The sequence below is a fragment of the Castor canadensis genome, chromosome 17, assembly GCF_047511655.1.
Source record: "Castor canadensis chromosome 17, mCasCan1.hap1v2, whole genome shotgun sequence".
NCBI classification, from domain to species: domain Eukaryota; kingdom Metazoa; phylum Chordata; class Mammalia; order Rodentia; family Castoridae; genus Castor; species Castor canadensis.
This window is the reverse complement of record NC_133402.1, coordinates 16,117,218-16,141,676: the sequence shown is the minus strand read 5'-3', so window position 1 is coordinate 16,141,676 and position 24,459 is coordinate 16,117,218. Positions and strand designations below refer to the sequence as shown.

The window sequence follows — 24,459 nt, the reverse complement described above, 5'->3', positions numbered from 1 at the left end:
CTATGTAATCCAGGTTGGCCCAGAACTTGCAATGCTCCTGTCCACCTCTCAAATGCTGGGATTACAGTTATGAACCACCACACCCAGTTCCAGATTATTTTTATCTTATTGCTGTTCCATCCCCAGGATGCTGCCTGTACCCAGGGGCCCAAGATGGTCCTCTACCACTACCACAGTCCCACCCACAGTGAAGGCAGTAAAGTGAAGAAGATGGCTTGCCCTTCCCCTAACTTGCAGGACTCAAGTTGTACAAACCATTTCTTCCCTAATCTTGTTAAACAGAATGTAAGTCGTATGGCCACAGTCAACTGGAAGGGTCCTTGAGAAATACTATCTACCCTTTTTATGCAGATAAAAGTCCTATTACTCTGAAAGAGGAAAAATGAATATTGGGGGACCACTTACAGATGCAGTCAACACTGTATTAATTGATCCCAACTGCATTAATTCCCTATTACTGAAATAATAAAGTAACACAAACATAATGGCTTAAAACAACACACATCTGTTCTCTCTCTCTCTCCTCTCTATCTCTCTGTCTTCCTGTTTCCCCCACACCTTTGATGGTACTGAGGTTTGAAATCAGGGCTTCGTGCTTGCTAGCTCTTGAGCTACACGTCCAGCCCTGTATCTGTTCTCTTATAGTTCTGGAGTTCAGAAGTCCAAAGTTAGTTTCACTAAACTAAAGTCAGGGTGTCAACAGCCAACTCTTGGTGGCTCTGATGGAGAAACTGTTCCCTTTTTCAGCTTTCAATAGGTGCCAGCATTCCTTGGTTGGCAGCTCCATCCTCCACTTGAAAGCACATCAATCCAAACTCTACTTCCATCATCACCACCTTCTTTTCTAACACTTACTTCTGTATCCCTCTTATAAAGAACCTTGTATTGGGGCTAATGGAGTGGCTGAAGCTGTATAGCCAAGATTCCAGGGAGAGGGGCTTGGCTCTGAATGAGTGTGTCAGTAATCCAGAACTGGTCTCCACACATCAGCTCCCTGGCTGTGGATGAATGAATGCTGCACTTATAGAGCCAGGCTTGAACACTGTTTTGTGGGACCACCCCCCACTTCCTTTCCTTTAGCTTTTTTTTTTTTTTAACTTTTTTTGGTGGCAGGGGATTGAACCCAGGGCCTCGGGTGAGCCCCAACTTATCCAGGCATTTGGCCAGAGAGGGGATGAGGACAAGAGCCCACAGTGCAGACTGAGAGATGATGCCAGCTATGCTCAGCAGCACAGCCTATGGTTTTGCATTCCCTATGCATTTGCCACCTGTGAAAGACCGGGGAAGGAAATGAGGAGATAAGGGAAGTTGGAGGCAGAAGAAACACAAGAAACAAAAGCTAGACTATCAGGACGTTACTCAGATAACAAAACTGGACAAAGACAGCCCACGAAAGTGACAGATCAATATTCTTATGACTGCAGACACAAAAGTCCTCAACAAAATACTAGCAAACCAAATCCAGCAATATATAAAAAGGAGTATACAGTATGGCCAAGCAGGACTTATCCCAGGAATACAAGGTTGGTATAACATCAAGAAATCAATTAATTTAACACAGATCATTAATAGATTGAAGAACCATATGATCATCTCAATATTCACAAAATACATTTGACAGAATACAATACCCTTTCATAATAAAGAGATAGCTTAACATACTAGAAGTAAAAGGGAACTTCTTCAACTTGCTAATAATCAAAATACATCTATGAAAAAGTCACAGCTAATGTCATAATTAATGGTGAAAGACCAGATCTGCTTCCCCTGAGATGAGGAACAAAACAAGGATGTCTGCTCCCACCACTTCTATTTAACATGTGCTGAAAGTTCCAGCCTGGAAAATGAGACAAGAAAAAGATACAGAAGGCATATAGATTGGAAAAGAAGTAAGTGTCTGTTTACACGTAGTATAATCTTGTGTAGAGAAAGTCATAAGGCAGGGCTGGGGGTATAGCTCAGTGGTAAAACTACATCTGGAGAAAAAAATCCTCAGAGGTACACATGCACCATGTACATACACACACACACATTCATTAGAGCAAATTAACGAGTTCAGCAAGGTTGTGGATTATGAGAATAATATACAAAAATATATTGTGTTTCTCCTCACTGGTAATTAATAGTCCAAAACTGAAATACAACAATCCATTTATAATAGCAACAATAGGAATACAATAATTTGATATAAATGTAACAAAAGAAGTATAAGATTATACACTGAAAACTATAAAATATTGTTGAAAAGAAGATCTAAATAAATCAAAAAACATCCCATGCTTATGGGTCAGAAGATTCAATATTATTAAAATGGCAATACTTCTCCAACGGATCAATTGATTGAAAACAATGCCTACCAAAATCCCAGCTAGCTTTTTTCTTTTTCTTTTGGCAAGAACCAAGAGCCAATCCTAAAATTCAAATGGAGCTGTGTATGATGAAACACAACTATAATCCCAGCACTTAGAAGGTTGAAACAGAAGGACTGTAAGTTGGAGACCAGCCTGGGCTACATAGTGAGACCCTATCCCAACAAAGCAAAACAAACAAATAAGTAAAATTCAAATGTAAGTTCAAGGGATCCAGAAAAATAAAAATAATCTTGAAATAGAAGAACAAGTTGGAGGGCTCATAGGCCCTGATTTCAAAGCACACTACAAAGCTAGAAGCTACTATAAAATAGTGTGGTACTGTTATAAAGACAGATATGTAGATCAATGGAATAAAGTTAAGAGTCCAGAAAAAAATCCTCTCATATTTATAGTCAGTTTATTTTCAACAAGGATGTCAAAAACAATTCAGTGGAAAAAGAAGTCTTTTCAACAAATGCTACTGACACAATTGAAAATTCACATGCAAAAGAATGAAGTTGGATCTCCACCTCAAACCATATACAGAAATTAACTAAAATGGATCAAAAATCTAAATGTAAGTACTGGTATTTTATTTTTTAGGTAGGGTCTCACTATGTAGTTCAGGCTGGCCTCAAACTCTTGACCCTCCTGCCTCCATCTCCCAAGTGCTGGGATTACAGTTATGTGCCACCAAACCCAGCCAAGAACTTTTAGCTATAAAATCTATAATTTATATAAGACTTTTGTAAGTTTACAACAAGTTATAAACATTTAAACAACTTCTAGCTATAAAATTCTTTTTTGTGGTGGTACTAGGGTTTGAACTCAGGGCCTCATGCTTGCTAGGCAGGCTCTCTACCACTTGAGCCACCCCACCAGCCTTAGCTATAAACTCCTTAGACAGAAATAGAGGCATAAGTCTTCAATACCTTAGATCAGGAAATGATTTCTTAAATATGGCACCCACAGCACAAGAAACAAAAGAAAAAATAAACTGGACATCATTAAATTAAACACGTATGAGCCAGGTAGAGAGTGCCTGTAATCCCAGCACTCAGGAGCCTGATGCAGGAGAATCACAAGTTTGAGGCCAGAATGGGCTACATATTGAGACCTTGTGTGAAAACAGACAAAGGAACCCCACTTACTCCTTAGATAGCCATGAAGAAAGTAAAAAGACAACCCTACAATGGAAGTTTTATAATTCATAAGGAAAGTGTATCTAGAATGTAGAGAACTCTGACCTCTCAACAGCCAAAAAGACTAACAACCCAGGACTGGAGGTGTGGCTCAAGTGATAGAGCACCTACTTTGCAAGCATGAAGCCCTGAGTTCAAACCCCAGTCCACCTGAAAGAGAGAGAGAGACTGGGGTTTGAACTCAGGGCTTTCTGCTTGCAAAGCTGGTGCTCTACAGCTTGAGCCACAATCCAGTCCCAAACAAGTTAATTCATCTCAATTAAGCTGTTAAAATATTTTTTTAGGTCATACTGTGTGTCTTCAGGGAGCTTGGATTAGGCTATTACCTGGAGTGTCAGGGAAGGGGGACTAAGGGATGTTTTATGGGCTCAGAAAGGACTGTGGATCTTTCCTGAAGATCTGTGGGACTCACTTCATCCATCATTATAGAGGGATACCCAAGGGTATCTGTTGACTAGCAAATGATGATATCTTCATTTTGTGGTAGTGGGGTTTGCTAGACAAGTGCTCTACCAAGTGCTCTACCACTGAGCTACACCCTAGCTCTGAAGACCCCTTTTAAAGCTAGTGTCTGAGAACCTGGGTAAGATGTCCCTGATGTTAAGGGGACACCTGCTACTTCTGCTTCTGGTGTTGACCAACTGGTGTAGGAGTCCCAAGCTATGGCCACCTGCTGCAATGTCCCCCATGACTGGCATGTGGGCTTGGTCACTCTCTGACTCTGTCAGCTTGGTGGCTCACATGTCATAAGATAAAAGCACAGAAAGGAAGTCCTGATTCACGCTGACCTTTGACTTTGTTTTGGCTTATAAATGGGGAAGGCCCCAGTGGCTAGAATTTATAACCTAGAGTCAGTTAAACATTCTTTTTTGAAATATTTCATGGGAATTTGATGTGTAATTTGGCCTAAAGGGGAGCACATTAGCTTATTTACCACATGGCTTCACAGTTTACCCCCTACCCCAAATCTTGCAGTGTTTTTATTTGACAGGTCCTTATTACACTACTCGGATGTTTTCCAAAGTCATCATCTGGTTTCTAACTGCTGATGAAGCTTGGTTACATTGGTGAATTTGAAACGGTTGATAATCACAGTACTGGGGAAATTACTGTGAACCTCACACACAAGTTAATCAAATGTGAAGTCATCAGCCCCAGCATTGATGTGCAGGTCAAAGACCTAAAGAAATGGCAGATTAATATTCCATCCCATCAGTGTTGCTTCATTGTCAACCTCAGCAGTCATCATGGACCATGAAGAAGCAAGAGGAAAACACCTACGAGGGAAAAATCATGGGATTCTTTTTCTAGGGATTTGCATACAAACAAACGCTCCAATGGACCTCCTTCCAAAAAAATCCTTTAGAATGGTAATGTGATTTAAGGACTAAATTGGGGAGAATTCTTTTTTTTTGCCTGGTGCTGTGGATGGAACCCAGGGCCTCACATGCTAGGCAAGTGCTCTACCACTGAGCTACATCCCCAGTCCTCAACTCTTTTATTAACAGCTCTTTTCCATTCAAGTACACAGTCTGTCCCCGTTATTTAGGTTATCTAAATAACCTCAATTGTCTTTGCAGTGGGTTTTATTGTTGTGAACCTTTTTTCCTCCAAGTATATTTTCTAATTTGTTGTTGTGGTTTACAGGAAAGATAAATGCTTAGCTTCAGTTTATTATTTATAAAAGCACAGAAGTAGAACTACTTAGTAAAAGGTTTCCTTGGTCATGAGTGTGGGCTAAACACAGCTAAACAGATTTGTTCCCTGAAGGATTTAATGCTTTCAAATACAACTTTTAATCATCAAGAATTGTGGGCACAAAGAACTTCCTGTGCTTATTTGGCCATGGAATCCTTTGTTACAAGACATCCCAGATCACATTTTGGGAAACATGCATCCAAAGACCCCTGTAGTTGTTGTCAGTCCAGGAGTCTCCACTGAACCTCACCTGATGCCCAAACTTCCACCCACTCACTCCGACCAGAACACAGAAGACGGTAGGTATCAGAGTGAACGCTTTAATGACTTGCTCTGAGAGCCCTGTCTCATAGCTGCTGCCAGCCCCCACTGTCCCCAGCTCTTAGCTGCGAGATCGTGAGCCAGGTGCTCAAGGGCAGGTGCTGGAGTCTAAAGAGTGAGCAGGGGCACAAAGTGGCTCAGGAGCCACCCACCCAGTAGGGACTGGGCTCCAAGGAGTGTGGTGGAGGGTCATGGGCTCAGGCTGGGCCCTCTTCAGGCATTCCTAGCAAAGCCACAAGGGGCTCCAGGGGTGTGGGGGTACCCATGGGCGCAGGGTGGGTACGCTCATGCTTGCGCAGGTCACTGGCACTCAAGAAAGCCTTGGGACAGTGCGGGCAGGCGTAGGGGCGCACAGAGCTGTGCGTACGGCTGTGCTTGCGCAGCCCTGCCCTGTCTGAGAAGCTCTTGCCACACTGGGTGCACGGAAAGGGCCGGAGCTCCGGGTGGGAGCGCTCATGCCGGCGCAGCAACGTCAGCGTGGAGAAGGTCTCCTTGCACTCACGACATACAAACTGGGGTGGCTTCTCGTCAGCCTCCTCACCCCTCACCTCTCCTGACCCCCCCAAAGGACCAGGAGCCTCCTCGACACCGGCATCCTGACATTCTACATGCTCCACTGTCATACCTACCACTTGCCACTGTGTGGCCATCACACCACCTGACTCTGGGGGCAACCCTAGAAGCCCTGCTGGAGGGTCCCCCAGCCCTGCACCTGCCACTGGGGCGGCAGAGCCCTCGCCAGCCACGCCGACGGGTAGCGCCAGCCCTACTACCAGCTCCTGTTGGGCGGCAGCCCCTGTGGCCTCGCTGCTCCGATGGGTCCGCTCGTGCTTCCTGAGGCTCGATGACACCACGAAGGACTTGCCGCAGGCGTTACAGTGGAAAGGGCGCTCGCCCGAGTGCACGCGGCTGTGCTTGGTGAGGCTGGCGCGCTCCGCGAAGGCTCGCCCGCATTCCTCACAGCGGAAGGGCCGCTGGCCCGAGTGCACCAACGCATGCCGCTTTAGGTCCCAGGATGCCACAAACGTCTTGTCACATTGCAGGCACTTGAAGGGCCGGTCTCCCGTGTGTACACGCCGGTGCATGGCCAGGTCGGCCGGCTGCCGGAAGTCCTTGCCGCACTTCTCGCAGCGATAAGGCTTCACGCCCTCGTGCGCCCGCTGGTGGCGGCGGAAGCTCGACGGGTCGGAGAACATGCGGCCACAACGAGGGCACAGAAAAGGCTTCTCGCCGGAGTGGGTGCGCTCATGGCTTTGGTAGGAGCTGAGCTGCGTGAAGCCCTTGCCGCAGGCCGGGCAGCGATAGGGCTTCTGTGCTGCGTGGATACGCTGGTGGCATGTGAGCGATGAAGAGCGAGAGAAGCTTTTCCCACACTCGGAGCAGAGGAAGGGGCGCTCACCGGTGTGGGACCTGTGGGAGTATGGAAGGCTCAACATGAAAGCGACAGGTCCGTGAGAAGGACAGAGCCCTGCTGCCTCCCTAGCTATCATTTAGGGCCCCCTCCCAAACATCTCCTAAGAGCCACAGGGCTGCCCCCTTAGAGTAGGAAACCTTTAGATAAGATCCTTCTCTTGTAGGAGGGGAAGGAAAAGAGAATGACAATCAACAATCCAAAATAGATTGCATCGGTATAGGTAGATGACCTAACGATAGGTACTGACAGCTGCTGAATAAAATAGGGGGTAGGAGGGAAAGGGTAAGGGGGAGGAATACAGGTGACTGAACTGACCAAAGTACGGTATATTCACAGCAGAGATACATGGAGAAACCCCTTTGAATACTGACTTTGGAATTAAAAATGAAGGACAGGTCCGTAAAATAGGTCCTGTGTGTGGGTGTGGGTATGGTGTACTTGTGGGAGGGGGAGGGGGAATGGAAGAAATGAAGGAGGGGGAATATGGTCGATGTGCTTTGTGATACATGTATGATACACAATGAAACCTTTTGCAATTGTTTTAGGTGGGGCGGTGAGGGGGATGGGTGAGAAATGGTGGGGGTGAACCTAATCAATGTTCAATGTAAGGCTATTCGGAAATGTCACAATGAATTCCCCCCCTACAATTAATGTATGCTAATAAAAATGAAAGAAAAAAAATAAAAAGAAAACCCATACCCCAAAACTGAAACCAAAAAAACAACGAATAAAGATTCCACTCTGCACATCACCACACTCTGGTTGTGAGGACGGTGGACCAGGCCCTCCTCACACCCGGGTTCCACAATGACGCCGTTGCCCTGCCATGGGCTGCCCAAACTTCAAACCCTACCCCCTTTCCAGTAGTCCTGGAATCTAGGATATTCAGAACCCATTCTCCCTCAAGGCTCCATCTCTGTAGGTCTGTTCAGCACACAAGCCATCCCTGTCCAACCAAAGCCTCCAACTTCTCCCGCGAGCCCAACCCCTTTTGGAACTGATCCCACCCACCTTCCCATTGGCCTATTCTGCTCAGTGAGCCTCAACCCCAGCCCCCATTGGTTACAGCCACCACTATGGTTTCCCCGCCCCTAGAGTTTTCTCACCGCTCATGGTTGCGTAGGTCCTTGAGCTCGGCGTAGGCCTTGCCACAGCGCTCGCAGCCGTAGGGCCGCAGGCCTGCGTGTGTGCGCCTGTGCTTGCGGAACACCGAAGGATCCGCAAAGCTCTTGCCGCAGTCTGCACAGGCGTAGGGCCGCTCGCCTGTGTGACCGCGTTGGTGGATCTTGAGCTTGGAGAGTGCGCCATAGGCCTTGGGGCAGTGTGCACATCGGAAGGGCAGCTCACCAGCATGGGAGGCCAGGTGCACTCGCAGGCACACGGGTTGCATGAAGCGGCGGCCGCACTCTGGACATGGGAAAGGCTTCTCACCTGTGTGACTGCGCCCATGGCTGCGCAGCTCCGGTGCAGTCTTGTATGCCTTGGGGCACAGCGGGCATGCATAGGGCCGAGGCTTAGCTGCTGAACCAGACACTTTGTCCCCAATGGCTTCCTCTGCCTTGGGTTCTGTATCTGCCTTTGGCTTTACATCAGCCACCTCCTCTGGGCAGTCTGCAGGCGTATGAGTGGCAGCATGGCGTGCTGCCCTAGGAGCATTTGGAAATGTCTTGGTACAGGACAAGCATTTATAGCGGCGGCCAGAGCGCTTGTAGCCAGGGGCAGGGGACCGGGCCTCTGCAGCCTCCACCTCCATAGCATAGGTAAGCCGGGCTTCTCTGCAAGAGAAGCAAAGTTAGACCAAAGCCACATCCCTTTGCTACTCTTCAAGGCCTCCCTCCTCACCAAAGCACTCTCATGGCCTCAGACGGAAGGAACCCTATCTTATCTGCATTCCTCGCTCCAACACTAGGGTCAAGTTTCTCTTATGATCTGCTCATTGAGGGAAGGGGTGAACCTGGTGAGAGGCTGGAAGGGGCTAAGAGAGGGGGCTGGGATCACAAAATGTCCATCTGTACTTCACTAGACAACTTCTGGACTTTTCCAAACCCTGTGGCATTCCCAGAATGCCTAGGTTCCTTCAGTATCACCATTTTCTTTCCTCAGCTCAATGGCCAGGGACTGTGCCAGGACACAAGGTAACCAGATGTGGGCCTGATCTGAAGGTCTCCAAACACTCAAAAAGACAGACCTGGGTCCAGAAGAGGAAGAAACCAATGGGCTAAATGAGGTGACTGGCACTGTGTGGAAGTGACAGGTGCCCCCACATTCGTGTTGTTTCACCCTCTGGTTGGTTAGCTCTCAAGAGAAGCAACTGTTCACAAAGAATTCTGAACAGGCACAGCTATACAGAGGAATCCTGGCCCACCCTCTGACCTGGAATCCCTGCTGGACTCCTACTCCCATAAATCTGGTAATAGGGACCTCACTTGTTCTCAAGGCAGCCTGAGCTATTGCTAGCAGTGAGAAGCCTCTTTCTCAGTCAGGATCAATGGATCTGATCTAGTGGGGCACCAGCTCTAGCTGAGGTCTCTACTCTCTGTCCAGAGCCCAGGCACTGTCCACTCAGCTGCTCCTGGGATCATGGTTGGGAGGAATAGGATTAACAGCTGTATTAGCGTTAACACCAGTTCATCCTCCCAGGGGGATGAAGGGAATCGGATTAGGGCAGATCCACTTAGGGAAAGCTTAGCAGCTGCAGCTGGGAACTGAGCAGGGTAAAAGGAGCCAGGTGTGCCCAGAGGCCAGGTCACCTAGGTTCTACTTCCTACCCTAGGATAATTTACTAGATCTCAGGGAAATCAGTGCTTGTTTCCTCATCTGTGCACTGCAGGGTTTGATGGTTTCTAACTTAGGCTGAGGAGGAAGATGGAGCTGAGCCAGGAGGGTGCTGGGAAAAGAGACAGAGGGACCCTTGCTCCAGGAAAGGGAAGAGCTATAGCAGCAGCTATAGCAGTTGTGAGATTAGCATGAGAAGTTTGAGCAGTATGCATAAAATGCTTAGAATGATACTGGCCCATGGTAAGCCTGTGAGGACTGTCTGATCCAGATCTCTGTCTCTGTCTCTCTCTCTCTCTCTCTCTCTCTCTCTCTCTCTCTCTCTCTCCCTCACACACACACACACACACACACACACACACACACACACACACACAAACTAAAGAGGAGGGCCTAGAGAGTGAGTAGCAGGAGTGCAAATAAGCATTAAAGAAGATAGTCAGAGCCCGGCATGGTGGTTCAGGGCTGTAATCTCAGCATTTGGGGCTGAGGTAGGAGGACCATGAGTTCCAGGCCAGCATGGGCTACACAGTTAAGAACCTGTCTCAAAAGAAAAAGAAAGGAAGGAAAGGTGGTCAAAAAAGCCTTCTAGGAAGGAACAGGTTGCTGAGACACCAAAGGCAACCAGACACAGCTACAGATCCTGGCTGAGGGAACTGCTAATGGAAACACTTTGAGATGGGAAGGAATTGAGTTCTTTGAGATGAGGAAAGGAGGCCTGGGTGGGTGGAGCCTAGTGATCCAAAAGGAAAAGGAGTTGGAGATAAGATAGGTAGGAGTTAGATGGATCTGGGCCTTGTTGATTATGGAAAAATACTGGTCTTTATCCTGGGAGCAGTGTCATGATTTGGCTTTTAAAAAAAAACCTCAAGTGGGGCAGGGGGCAGGGGGGAGAAATGGCTCAAACAATGTATGCACATATGAATAAATAAAATAAAATAAAAATTACAAAAACCTCAAGTGAATAAAAACTGGCAGGGAAAGAGCTCAGCTCCTGGGTTTGAAGACTTGAGTTTGCATCTAGGCTCCTTGCCTAGCTAGGTGTCCTTATGCACACTTTGCCTGTGGGGTCTTAATCTGCACATCTGAAAAGTTCCCAGACCCTTTGGTTGTTCCAAATCCTATCAGTCCTTCATGTAAGCCCCACTTCTCTCAAGCTCTTCTACCCCTTCCCTTTGGGTTTTGGCCTTAATCCCACCCAAGTCTGTTCTACTCTTGGCTTAGTTATCTCACTAAATCCTGGGCGTAAGGATGAGTTAAAGGGTTTGAATTCTCCCAACAGTTTCCAGGGATCCCTCTCTATTTCGGGGTGAGGCACTCACTATCTTCCTACTAGGCCATCTCTGGAGAGTCTGCCTGATAAAGTTTCTCCTTAAGAAAAATGATAAAAAAAAAAAAGAAAGAAAAATGATAGCATGCTGGAGAAGTAGCTCAGTGGTACAGCACCTGCCAAGCATCATGTGTGAGGCCCTGGGCTTAATCCTGGGGGTGAGGTGAGACAGGAGGATCGAAAGTTCCAAGCCAGCCTGGGCTACATAATGGAAACCCTATCTTGGGGGAAAAAAAAAAACCCAAAAAGAAAAAGATAGCTCATAGCTATGAAGCACTTGCCAAATTCCAGAGTATTCTAAGCTCTCTATATGTGTTAACTCAATTACCCTTCACATCAACACCGTGAGAAGTATTCTTCTCCCAGATAAAAGAACTGAGGTCTAGAGAAACTGTACAGCATTGTGGTTAAGTGCAGAGTCTGTGAAGCCAGAACACCCAGCTTCAAATCTTGCCTCCATTGCTTCCCAGCAGATATGACCTTGTGCAATTTATTGCATGTCTTAGAACCTGTTTTCTCATCGGAAATGGAGGTAAAAATAGTACTTAACCTCACAGAGTTGGGTGAGGACTGAATGAGATAGGAGTAATTACAGTTTTCAATTATTGAGTCTTCTCAGAGCCAGACACATTCCTGAGTGTGTTACCTTATGTCATTCTCTCATGGCTTCCTGAAATAGGGATTGCTGCCCCCATTTTACAGATGAATGAACTGAGGTTTCAAGAGTGAAGTGACTTGCCCATAGCCACACAGCTAGTAACTCATGCAGCTGAGACTTGAATCCAGGTGTTTAACCTGTTTTAAGTGGTTGGGCCCTTGCTCACTGGTCTGGGACCTCCCAGACTTTCTGCACCTGGACCAGCACCACAGTGACCAGAACCTTGAGCTCAGACTGCACCCTTGTTTTCTCTCACCCTACAGGACTACCTTTTGGGCTGGGGGCATGGCTCAAGTAGTAGAGTGCCTGCCTTGCAAGTGCAAAGTCCAGAGTTCAAACACCAGAACCTCCAAACATTAAAAACAAAAAAACCTACCTTGAGACCACAGCCAGTACCTTCTTCAGGCCTCAGAGGACTGGACTTACTGGTTCTGAGCTCTGGCCCTATCCTGGCCTTTGTCAGCTCTGGGCCGCAGCCTTCCTATCTGTGAAATAGAAACCGGGTTCTTGCGGAGTAAATTCCTCCAAAGGCACATCCCAGGGGAAATAGTGAGTTCCTAGCTGGTTCCAGCAGGCACCTAGCTCCACGAAGAGCTAAGGGTAGAACAGACCTGCCTAAAATCCACCATTGGATCTTTATTTCGCAGTTCATGGAGAACTCTTTCACCATCACTTCCCAGAGTGAGGTTTCTCCAAATGAGATCTGGCAGGACACAGGCATCTACTTTAAACACCATCTGCATTATTCCAACCAATACTAACAATCAAATACCAAAACAATAGGCTGAGGTGTAGCTCAGTGGTAAAACAGTTTCCTAGTATGTGTAAGGCCCTGGGTTCCATCCCTAGCAGCACCAAAAAAACCACACACCCTTAGCTCTCCACATACTCCTACGAGTCTTTTTTCAGATGTGCAGATTAAGACCCCACAGGCAAAAAGTGTGTGCATAAGAACACCTAGCTAGGCAAGGAGCCTAGATGCAAACTCAAAAGTCTTCAAACCGGGGAGCTGTGCTCTTTCCCTACCAGTTTTCATTCACTTGATTTTTTTTAAAAAGCCAAATCATGACACTGCTCCCAGGACAAAGACCAGTATTTTTCCATAATCAACAAGGCCCAGATCCATCTAACTCCTACCTACCTTATCTCCAACTCCTTTTCCTCCTGGATCACTAGGCTCCACCCACCCAGGCCTCCTTTCCTCATCTCAAAGAACTCAATTCCTTCCCATCTCAAAGTGTTTCCATTAGCAGTTCCCTCAGCCAGGATCTGTAGCTGTCTCAGCAAACTGTTCCTTCCTAGAAGGCTTTCTTGACCACCTTTCCTTCTTTTCTTTTTCTTTTGAGACAGGTTCTTACTATGTAGCCCATGCTGGCCTGGAACTCATGGTCCTCCTGCCTCAGCCCCACAAATGCTGAAATTACAGCCCTGAACCACCATGCCGGGCTCTGACTACCTTCTTTAATGCTTATTTGCACTCCTGCTACTCACTCTCTAGGCCTTCCTCTTTAGTTTTGTGTGTGTGTGCGTGATCTCATCAAACAGTCCTCACAAGCTTACTATGGGCCAGGTATCATTCTAAGCATTTTATGCATACTGCTCAAACTTCTCATGCTAATCTCACAACTGCTTAGAAGTTTGTTATAGACTGAGTGTTTGTGTTCTCCCAAAATTTACATATTAAAACACTAACCCCCACTGGGACTGTATTTGGAGACAGGTTCTTTATGGAAGTAATTAAGGTCAAATGAGGTCATAAGGGTAAGGCCATAGTCCAATAAGGTTAGTGCTCTTCTAAGAAGTGACACCACAGAGAAGTAAAGTAACAAATCATTGTCATAGTCAGTATTCAAAGCCTGGTGGTCCAACTCTACTCTTCCATCACTGATTATTGCTTTGCTAACACACATTTTATTATTTAGTTGTTAATTCTCTACTTCCTGTACCAGAGTCCAAGCTGGCAAAGACCCAGAAAATGTGATTACCTACATTCTCTATGCCCCAAACCAGTGACCCACAGCAAACCAAATGAATCAACCTCAGGTGGAATTCAAACCTGATTCTGCCATAGTAAGTTTGTGAGAATCAGTCAACAGCTATTTATTAACTGAATGTTTCCATCTTTTCAAGTTCATAAGGTCCAAATTTCATCCTATTATTCCACAACAGGTTCACTGTTGTGAGCACTGTCATTGCTTCACTAACTAGCCTAGGAGGGGGATGAAGTTCTGCTGGCCCATCAGGCCACCAGGTACACAGATAATCCATTCCCCAAAAGCTTAGGCTCAGGCCCTGGAGGGCAGCGATGAGGTAAACAAATAGAGGTCACCTAAGGCTCGTGGGTCATGAAGGATCTGGTGAGTTGATGGAACTGTCAGAGGTGTGCGCTAATACCTATCAGCTCACAACCTGATCCTAATCTTCTTTTCCAGTCTCAGCTTCCTCTGATCAGCAACCTAAGCTCCAGCTACATTCTGAAACTTTCCCACCTCCGTATACAATTCTCTATGCCTACGAACCTTTCTTTGCTTTCTCCCATAGAAAAACTCTTTGCATCCTTCCAATACCATCCCCGGAGCTCAAGAACATTTAATGGGCAATACAGGTAAAGGATCCAGAGAAGGCTCTGGGCCTCAGTTTCCTCATCAGTAAAATGGGGCCCCTGAAGCATATGGGAGCTTGAACGGCCTTAAGGCCTACCAGACGCTGCGAGGAGGGGCCAAGAGACACCAAAGCACAGCGCTCCTCGCTCTCTGCAACCATCTGTGTTTGGGTACCCTCGCCAGTCAGGCAGCTACCTTAGGGTAGTGCCCTAGGCTGACTCATTTTTGGAATAAATCCTATGAAAACATGGCCTCACGAAAGTGGCAAGAAAGAGTGAACGAAGAATGAAGGAACGAACAAATGAATGGACGAAGGGCCGAAAGCAGGACAAAGGCCTGCAAAATGGCGTTCTTTAGGACCGCGGGAGGGGCGGTTAGGGCCTCCGCCGGGGAGGGGGCCCACGGGTGTCTGAGACCTTGCTCCACGGCCGCGCAGCAGAAACAAAAGCCCGCAACATGGCGGGCTCTAGGACCCCTGGGCCCGCACGGAGCAAGGTCGACAGCCGCGTCGGCCGATCCTAGCGTCCACGGCAGCCGGCTCGCATGGACAGCCGGCGGGTTCTAGGACCTGCTGGGCCCGGAGCCCGCCCGGGGCCCGCTCACCGCCCGCCCCGCCCGCGCGACTCCAGCTCGGCCAACCCAGTCCTTCCTCGGCGCCCACAGGGAAACTGAAGCCAATTTGGATCGCGTCCGCGCGGGGGCTGCCGGAGGTCCCTGTGACTTCCCGCAGGCGTCTCCTACCTGATCCTACTTGGGCTGGCTCCGTGGCGTTGGCGTCGGCTCCTCGCGCCGACAGAACCCGGGACACTGCGGGAGAAGGGCAGGCGCTAGGACCCAGCGGGGGGGCAGAGGAGGCGGGGGTGGGAGGATCAGAGAGCGGAAGTGGAAAGGAGCTTTCCCAGCTGAGGAGAGGAAAAGTTCACGGGAGCGCCTCCAGCCTAAGGTGGCGAAGAAATATCTTGCAAGGGGTCTATGGATGCTAAGGGGAGGGGACGCCGGGCTGATTGACGGCACACACCGGCCGGACCGGAAGTATCTCCAAGAGTTAGAAGGTGGGAGGACAGAAAGGCCATGCTCAGGCTTTGTAGTACCTAAATCCGCTTGCACCTCACACTTCTTTTAATAGCGTGGAGTGAATTTAATGAAGCTTCCCCCATCTGTCCTGGGAAGTGTCTTTCAGGGAGCCCCACGGAAAGTGTCATCAAAGTATTGCAGCCAGGGCTGCAGAACCTTTTTCCCTCTTCTGCCGCTTTTTCAATATGCACCGGAACGATTTTAGCAACTGTGGACGGAAGTGTGGCTAAGGTAGTACGTAAAAACAACGCTGTGACTCGCGTGGGCGGAGCCAGAATTGCGCCCAGCCAGAAACTAGCTGCGGAATTGTCTGCGTGCGGCGGAAGTGTGTCTGACTGCTTTGAGGAAGGACAGGAAGTGTTCCGGAGGCGGAAGTTTCGCGGGGAAGGTTTTGCTTCTAGAACACTTCCTGTTTCCTAGTAACAATAGGAAGTGTCCGCGGTGCTGGGGGTAGACTCCTGGTTCATATCAGCTGTACCATCTTCCTCTACCTCCTTCCTCTCCCCCTTCTTTCCCTCTTTCCCTCTCTTTCCCACCTTCCAGGAACCCTGGCTGAGTGTGCGTGTGTTGGAGCACGAGAGTTTCCCCCCACCCCACAGCCACCCGTTAGGGCGCGCGGCTGCAGTTAGGGTAAGGGTCCCAGTGCGCAGGCGCGCTCCTGTTCGCGGTCCTCAACGGACGCGCCCGCGGCGGGAACGAGAACGGGCCGCCGGTGCGAGGTAGGGGTCATGAAAGGAAATTGGCAGAGAAGATGAGTGACGCTAGAGGACCTCATTGGTGGCTGATTAGGGAAGGAGACTCTTGAGCGAAGGGGCTTTGTGAGGTGAGAATGTGGGGGCAGATAACAGTGAGGAGGTTAGCGTCTGAGATAGGGAGTTGTAGTGGGGTCCCGTAGGACCGAAGAGTCATAGTTGGAGAATGAAGGCCAAGATGGTGTAGGAGTCTACTGGGAAAGCAAGGACTTTTAAGGAAGACTGCCCCTGTCACTAGGTTTGTTTATGTGTAAACTGGGTTAACAGAGGCATTGTAGTGTTTCGAGGATTCAGTGACAGTAAACATACTTGATAGTGCCTGGCACATAGTAATACTCAGAATGAATTGTTGGCATCAGTGTTAAGAGAGGAAGTAGATGAAAGATGAGAAATGATGGTGATGGGGAGGTAAGGCGGCATTGGATAGAAAAAAAGCAAGGAATAAAATAAAATTCTAACCTGAAATGGAATGGGACTTTCGAGATGGAAGATAGTTTGTATTCATGGGAAGTAAAAGGAATGGGGCAAGAGTCTTGGAAAGGAGACCTCTTGGCAAAGAACTATAGGAGTAGGGGGAACAAGCCAGCCCTTTCTCTAAAGGACTTAACCTTTACTCTCATCCTCAGTTGTCAGCTGGAGAGAATATCTGCTTTTTCAGTGCTTCAGGCTACTTTGTTTAGCTGAAGGGTAAAGAAGGAAGCATCGGACTTCTCTTACTGAAAAGTGAATGAATGGTTCTACTTCCTTTTAAGATGTCAAAGATTCTTTTTTTTGTTTTGGAATTAGAGCACAGGGTTAGGGACAATAAGATCTTTAGGTGTGGTCTGAAAAACTAAATAGGTCTGTGATCAGAAGTAGATTAGATCTCCCTAGATGTAAGTTTCTATCTATACTTTTAGGAATGACTTAAGTCTAGAGGAGCTCCCATATTTAGGGTGCTTGTGCATAGGGAAGCTGTAAACGATGGTCCCTCCAGATTAGATCTAGTATAAAGCTGGTGCCTGAGCATTGATGTTTAGGGAACCCCTCAGTGGCCTCTGGTGAACTTGTTGCTCATAGAGCCAAGGGGCAAAGTTAAAAGTTAATTTAGGCCTTCCTTTTGACCACTGCCCCCTCTTCCTAGGCCTTGGCCCCTCCACCAGAGGAAGATGCTGCAGCCACCTGTCTGTTCCTCCTGAACCTCCAGGTTTCTGCCACATTGCCCCATGGAGGACACGCCCCTCTCATTCAGCTGCTCAGACTGTCAGCGCCACTTTCCTAGCCTCCCAGAACTGTCACGGCACCGAGAACTGCTCCATCCATCTCCCAACCAGGACAGTGAAGGGGCTGATGGTATCCCTAGGCCCTACCGCTGTCAGCAGTGTGGGCGGGGCTACCGTCACCCAGGGAGCCTGGTCAACCACCGCCGTACCCATGAGACTGGCCTTTTCCCCTGTATTACCTGTGGCAAGGACTTTACCAATCCTATGGCCCTCAAGAGCCACATGAGGACTCATGCTTCTGAGGGCCGCCGCAGGCGCAGGTCTCCCCACCCCAAGGAAGCAACTCCACACCTCCAGAGTGAGACAGTGTCTACTGACTCCTGGGGCCAGAGACTTGGCCCTGGGGAAGGCTGGGAAAACCAGACAAAACATACAAAAGAGACACCTGATTGTGATTCTGGACCTGACCTCGGGGCAGCTCCAGGCACTTGGGAGGATCCACCCACCAGACAACGAGAAGGCTGGGAAAGTCAGCCAGATCCTGAGAGTGGTGCAGAGGGCTGGGGTTCTACCGTCAACTCTGCCAGAGCCCCACCTCTCCCCACCCCAGCCAGCAGCCTCCTTAGCAACTTGGAACAGTATTTGGCTGAATCAGTAGTGAACTTCACAGGGGGCCAGGAACCTACCCAGTCTCTTCCTGCTGAAGAGGAGCGGAGATACAAGTGCAGTCAATGTGGCAAGACCTACAAGCATGCTGGAAGCCTCACCAACCACCGCCAGAGCCACACCCTGGGCATCTACCCTTGTGCCATCTGCTTCAAGGAGTTCTCTAACCTCATGGCTCTGAAGAACCATTCCCGACTTCATGCCCAATATCGGCCTTATCACTGTCCCCACTGCCCCCGTGCCTTCCGCCTGCCCCGGGAGCTGCTGGAACACCAGCAGTCCCATGAGGTAGAAAGGCAGGAGGAGCCATGGGAAGAGAAAGAGATGCCCACCACTAATGGGCACACAGATGAGAGCAGCCAGGACCAGCTACATAATATACAGATGCTGAATGGTACTGGGGAGCTCAGCACTTCTGGAGAGCTAGAAGACAGTGGACTAGAGGAATACCGGCCTTTCCGCTGTGAGGACTGTGGCCGAACTTACCGCCATGCTGGGAGCCTCATCAACCATCGAAAAAGCCACCAAACAGGTGTGTATCCCTGCTCCATTTGTTCCAAGCAGCTATTCAATGCAGCTGCTCTCAAAAACCATGTTCGGGCTCATCATAGACCCCGGCAAGGCACTGGGGAAGATGGTCAGTTATCAGTGTCACCAGCTCCCCTGCTGTTGGCTGAGACCACCTGCAAAGAGGAAGAGGTCCCCACCAGCACCCTGGACCATCGCCCCTATAAGTGTGGTGAGTGTGGCCGGGCTTACCGCCACCGGGGAAGCCTGGTGAACCACCGCCATAGCCATCGGACAGGAGAGTACCAGTGCTCCCTCTGTCCCCGCAAGTACCCCAACCTCATGGCCCTACGCAACCATGTGCGGGTACATTGCAAGGCTGCTCGCCAACGTGCAGACCCAGGTTCTGAGGGGCTTCCCAGCAACACCAAGGGGGACCTCTCAGTGGGAGTAGAGGCAGCCTCCCACACAGACCAGAGGCATGTGTGCAAACATGAAGAGGAGGCCACTGGTGCTGTCCCAACAGCAGGTGGGACAGTACCACATATATGTAGCATCTGTGGCATGCTCTTTGAAGATCCTGAGAGTCTTAAACATCATGGTGTAACCCACAGAGCAGGAGAAGGAGAAAATAGGTTAGAGAACACTGTGTCACCTCCTCGGGCATTTGCCTGCCGAGACTGTGGAAAGAGCTATCGCCACTCAGGCAGCCTTATTAACCACAGGCAGACCCACCAGACAGGAGACTTCAGTTGTGGGGCCTGTGCTAAGCACTTCCACACCATGGCTGCCATGAAGAGCCATTTGCAACGCCACAGCCGGCGGCGGAGCAGGCGGCATTGGAAGCAGGCTGGCAGTGTTGGGGGAGAAGCCAAACTCCCACCAGTGGGAACCTGGGTTCAGGAATCAGAAGACAATGAGGACCTGAACTCTTCCCACCACCCTTTGGAGGAAAATCCTTGTGGGATTGAAGGCAACTTGGAAAGTGATGGGGACTGTTTGCAAGCTGAATCTGAAGGTAAAACATGTGGGCTTGAGAATGATGAGGCCTGTTTCCAGGGTGATGAAGAGAGCAGAGGTGCTAAGGAAGGGCTGGAACTGAAGGAAGCCTGTTTTCTTGGCAACTTGGACATTCCATGTGATGAGAAAGGCAGTAGGACTCACTTTTGTGGTGGCCTCACTGGGGTGGAGGAAGACCAGAAACCAACCACTGGTCACCCCAGTACCTCTTCCCATTCTGCAGAGGCTGCCCCCAGCTGGCAGACTGAGGTCACTCACACATGTTCTGACTGTGGGCATTCTTTCTCTCATGCCACAGGCCTTCTGAGCCATAGGCCCTGCCACCCACCAGGTATCTATCAGTGTTCCCTCTGCCCAAAGGAGTTTGACTCTCTGCCTGCCCTGCGTAGTCACTTCCAGAACCACAGGCCAGGAGAGGCAACCTCAGCCCAGCCTTTCCTCTGCTGTCTATGTGGTATGATCTTTCCTGAGCGGGTTGGCTACAGGCTTCACCAGCGCCAGGTTCACCACACCTCTGGCATTAGTGAGGGCTCAGAGGAGGAGGGGGAAGAGGAAGGAGCAGCAGATACTATGTCTACCCACAGCCCTCCACTGCAGCTCTCAGAAGCAGAGCTGCTAAACCAGCTGCAGCGAGAAGTGGAGGCACTTGGTGGAGCAGGTTATGGGCACATTTGTGGCTGCTGTGGCCAGACCTATGATGACCTGGGGAGCCTAGAGCGTCACCATCGAAGTCAGAGCTCTGAGAATCCTTCAGACAAGGATCCTAGCCATGTGGGAGCATTAGGTGGTGCTACAGAGATGATTGCAGACAGTGTCTTTGAGGGGATAGTGACCTCTGGAGAAGGTGGAGACACAAAATCTGAAAAGGGAGTAGGTGGCACAGTTGCAGACAGTCTTTGCATGCAGGTTGGTGAAAGTTTTCTAGAGGCTCAGCCCCGCCCCTTCCGCTGCAACCAGTGTGGCAAGACCTATCGCCACGGGGGCAGCCTGGTCAACCACCGCAAAATCCACCAGACTGGAGATTTTGTCTGCCCTGTTTGCTCCCGCTGCTACCCCAATCTGGCTGCCTACCGTAATCACCTGCGGAACCATCCTCGCTGCAAAGGCTCTGAGCCCCAGGTGGGGCCTGTCCCAGATGCCGGAGGTAGCAGTGATTCCCAGAATGTGGCAGAGGAGGGAGTGGTGCAGGAAGAAATGAGGCAGCTCCCAGAAGAACTTAAAGTGGAGCCCCTGGAGGAGGTGGCTAGGGTGAAAGAGGAGGTGTGGGAGGAAACCACTGTGAAGGGAGAGGAGATAGAATTGAGGCTGGAGACGGCAGAGAAGGGCTGTCAGACTGAGGCCAGCTCTGAGCGGCCCTTCAGCTGTGAGGTGTGTGGTCGCTCATACAAGCACGCGGGCAGCCTCATCAATCATCGGCAGAGTCACCAGATTGGCCACTTTGGCTGCCAGGCTTGCTCCAAAGGCTTCTCAAACCTTATGTCCCTTAAGAACCACCGGCGCATCCATGCAGACCCTCGGCGTTTCCGCTGTAGTGAATGTGGGAAAGCCTTTCGCCTGCGGAAGCAACTGGCCAGCCACCATCGGGGCCATGTTGAGCGGCGTGGGGGTGGAGTCACCCGAAAGCTAACTCGGGAAGATAGGCCCTTCCTGTGTGGACAATGTGGACGGACCTACCGCCATGCTGGCAGCCTCCTGAACCACAGGCGCAGCCATGAGACAGGCCAATACAGCTGCCCCTCCTGCCCCAAGACATACTCCAACCACATGGCCCTGAAGGACCATCAGAGGCTGCATTCTGAGAGTCGGCGGCGGAGGGCAGGGTGGTCCCGGCGAGCAGCCTTGCGCTGTGCCCTCTGTGGACAAGGCTTTCCTGGCCGAGGATCTCTGGAGCGGCATCTGAGGGAGCATGAGGAGGGGAGCAAAAAGGAGCTGGACAGTGACCTGGGAGGCCCAAATGGTACAGAGGCCAGTGAGAGGAACCTGGCCAACAACCAGGGACTCGAGGGTAGATCAGGTGGTACTGAGTCAGTATCCCAGCTGGAGGATAGAGTCAAGCCAGGGGAACACAGTCAGAGTCTCAGCCGGGCAGCAGGATCAGAAGCCACAGAGCCACTATCCTGGGGTGTGGTGAAAGCAGATGGGTGGCAAGAAGAGAGGGGGCTGCTTAATCACAGTGGTGGTTGGGCTCCTCAGGGTCAGGTATTAACTAAGACAGAAAACAAGTTGGAAGACAACGTCCCCAGTAATCCTTGCCACCTTGCTGACAGCCAGTCCAATGGACCTAGTCTGAGTTACATGGATAACTGGGACAGTAGGGACAGCAGCTCTCAGCTCCAGCCAGAGAGCCACTCCTGTTCCTGCAGCCAGTGTGGCAAGACCTACTGCCAACCAGATGGCCTCTTGAACCATAACACCCACAAGACAGACCGCCACTATTGCCTGCTCTGCTCCAAGGAAATTTTAAATCCTGCGGCCACTAAGAGCTATAGTCACAACCATATACCTGCCCAGACTTTTGCCTGCCCTGACTGTGGTAAGACCTTTCAGTGCCACCATGAACTGGCCACACACCTGCAGACTCATGCCAGGGACCAGAGTCAGATACCAAGTCAGATAGAGGAGGCCAAAGGTCCCCAGACTGGAACTGTAGAGGACAAGGTAGGTCTCCCTGGTCCAGGGAAAGCTCAAGAGGCCCTATCAGAACCAGGTCCCGGAGCCCCAGGAGAGAATGGTGAGCCAGATAGTGGAGGGCAAGGAGTAAATTCCACAGCAGCTGAAGACAAGGAGAGGCCCTTCCGCTGTGCCCAGTGTGGACGTTCCTACCGCCATGCTGGCAGCCTGCTGAACCATCAGAAGGCACACACCACTGGACTCTATCCCTGCTCTCTGTGCCCCAAACTTCTACCTAACCTGCTGTCTCTTAAGAACCATGGCAGGACCCACACGGACCCCAAGCGCCACCGCTGCAGCATCTGTGGCAAGGCCTTCCGGACAGCTGCCCGACTAGAGGGTCACAGGCGGGTCCATGCACCCCGAGAAGGGCCTTTCACCTGCCCCCGTTGTCCCCGGCACTTCCGCCGTCAAATCAGCTTCCTGCAGCACCAGCAACAGCACCAGGAAGAATGGACAGTGGCAAGCTCTGGTATGGGACATAAATGGGCTGGGCAGAAGGAGGTGGGCATACAGTGGAGCGTGAGATTGGTCCCTAAGGTGGGTGGAAGAGCAAGGAGAGGAGGGAGTCATGTGAATTCCAAGAGGTTGAGTGAAAAAAAAAAAATTAGATTGGAAATGCTGTCTTTTGAGCAGCTGAGATCTGGAACTCCCAAGTCAGGGAAATAGCACAGTGGGCTGGAGCAGTAGGCAGTGGCAGAGGCAGCTGTGTGGGCCTTTCTGCCAAAAAGGAATAGTCTTTTTGTTTCGTTGGGGGTGGGTAGCTGGGTACCACTTGGCTACCACATCTGGAAACCTTCCTGATTCAGCCAGTAGTGATTTACAGAGAAAAAGGTGAAGCAATTGATTTTGTCTAGGTTCTGTTCTTTGCTAGAGTGAATAGAGAGGGACTGAGGAATGGGGCTTGGTGGGCAGTAACTGGGAGTCCAAGATATCTGGGTTGCCATACAGGGTAGTGGTGGGGAGGATGGCCTGCAGGGCTGAGGAAAGGATGGGGTCTGCCCTCTCAGTCATGACCTCCTCTAACTAGACTGCCATATGGCTTCATTGCTGACTTGGCAATGGAAACTGGGTCACTGATCAGTACTCAGCTCCCTGCCCCTACAACTTGTCTCTGCTCCTCCTCTTTTCTTGAAAATAAGACCATTGGTCCTTTCCTGTGAGCACTGCCCCACATCTTTTTTTTTTTCTTCCCTTGAGTCAACGCTTTTCTTCTCTGCCAGCCAAACCACTCTTTCCACTGGACAGGGACACACACACGCACACCCCTACACCTCTAACTGGAGGAATGAGTCACAGATAATTGTTTCTTTGAAGCCAGGCCCAGCTGTAGCAATAGCATTCATTAACCCCTATCTCTCATCCTCTTTATCAGAGGAGATCTCAGTGTAGTCTGGCCTCCACCTCCCAGCCCATTGAAGAATGAGACTGTGGAGGCGTAGGGAGCCCAGAGGGGAGGACCCATTCCATCTGGTAGCCACCAAGGATGGGTGTCCCTGAGATAATCCTTGGCAAGATTTGCTGGGGAAGATGAGAGGATGGTAGGTGCAGTGCCTGAGAGCTGAAGGGACAACTGAGGATGAAAGATTCTTGCAACTTCCAGGGAATGAGTGAGGAGCCAGTTAGCCAGGGGTGGGAAAATAATTGGGAGTCTTAGAACTTCTGGGTTGTCATGTGGGCCCTTGGAGCCACATGGGGAATGGCTTTTGGACTGGAGAGGTATGGGGTCCGCCCCTGACAGTGTCTTCCTCTCTTTTTTCCCCAGGAGCCTCAGTGGTACCAGTGGCAGACAGAGGGGACTTATCTCTGCCCCCTCCACCCACCCCCACACCCCCAGTCCTGGACCCTTCACCCCAGTGGCCTGCAGACCTCAGCTTCTCCCTCTGAACTTCAAGTTTCCAAAGAACAGAACGTTGGAGGACAAGGGTGCAGACAGGGAGGGTCTTGAACTCATGTTTCGCTCAGGAGTCACTTGTGCATCCCCATCTCCTCTCCCTGTGAGAAGGACCTAGATCTGGCTTCTTTTCCCAGAAGGGGGTGGGCATGTTCCTCATGTCTCTGTCCTAGATGGACCTCCCAGCCTTTGTCACCCTGCTCTTCCCAGGGGCAGGCTCTGCCAGGCTTCTGGGTCACCCTCACCAGCCAGATTGCAGCACCAGGGAGAGGCAGATTCAGAGTGCATCACAGGTGGGAAAGCTGCCTGTGGAAGGGGAGCC

General features: G+C 50.1%; 2 protein-coding genes across 8 annotated transcripts; one reads left to right on the top strand and one right to left on the bottom strand.

Moving 5' to 3' along the window:
* Positions 1–1,390: 1,390 nt before the first annotated feature.
* On the bottom strand, positions 1,391–15,570 carry Znf668 (zinc finger protein 668). Of its 3 annotated transcripts, none has more exons than XM_020158321.2 (4): positions 15,444–15,570; positions 15,094–15,159; positions 8,093–8,761; positions 1,391–6,982 (listed from the first exon to the last, which is right to left on the bottom strand). In XM_020158321.2, exons 3-4 carry the CDS (start codon positions 8,737–8,739, stop codon positions 5,770–5,772), a joined length of 1,860 nt encoding a protein of 619 aa, XP_020013910.1. In that variant the 5' UTR covers positions 8,740–8,761; positions 15,094–15,159; positions 15,444–15,570; the 3' UTR covers positions 1,391–5,769. The 3 variants fall into 3 exon arrangements, with proteins under 3 accessions (XP_020013910.1, XP_073915764.1, XP_073915763.1); XM_074059663.1 differs by lacking the exon at positions 15,444–15,570 and adding an exon at positions 12,126–12,234 and having other exon boundaries at positions 15,094–15,191; XM_074059662.1 differs by lacking the exon at positions 15,444–15,570 and having other exon boundaries at positions 15,094–15,234.
* Positions 13,925–24,439, top strand: Znf646 (zinc finger protein 646). Of its 5 annotated transcripts, none has more exons than XM_074059661.1 (3): positions 13,925–14,106; positions 17,302–22,715; positions 24,009–24,439. In XM_074059661.1, the coding sequence occupies exons 2-3, from the start codon at positions 17,384–17,386 to the stop codon at positions 24,128–24,130; spliced, it is 5,454 nt and encodes a 1,817-aa protein (XP_073915762.1). In that variant the 5' UTR covers positions 13,925–14,106; positions 17,302–17,383; the 3' UTR covers positions 24,131–24,439. The 5 variants fall into 5 exon arrangements, with proteins under 5 accessions (XP_073915762.1, XP_020013861.2, XP_020013841.2 ...); XM_020158272.2 differs by lacking the exon at positions 13,925–14,106 and adding an exon at positions 15,209–15,295; XM_020158252.2 differs by lacking the exon at positions 13,925–14,106 and adding an exon at positions 15,264–15,404.
* Positions 24,440–24,459: the final 20 nt, after the last annotated feature.

Coding starts and splice junctions, on each gene's coding strand:
- Znf668 (XM_020158321.2), bottom strand. CDS start 8,739: ATGGAGGTGGAGGCTGCAGAGGCCCGGTCCCCTGCCCCTGGCTACAAG. Junction 6,983..8,092: donor GACCTACGCAACCATGAGCG/GTGAGAAAACTC, acceptor ATACTCCCACAG/GTCCCACACCGGTGAGCGCC.
- Znf646 (XM_074059661.1), top strand. CDS start 17,384: ATGGAGGACACGCCCCTCTCATTCAGCTGCTCAGACTGTCAGCGCCAC. Junction 22,716..24,008: donor ATGGACAGTGGCAAGCTCTG/GTATGGGACATA, acceptor TTTTTTCCCCAG/GAGCCTCAGTGGTACCAGTG.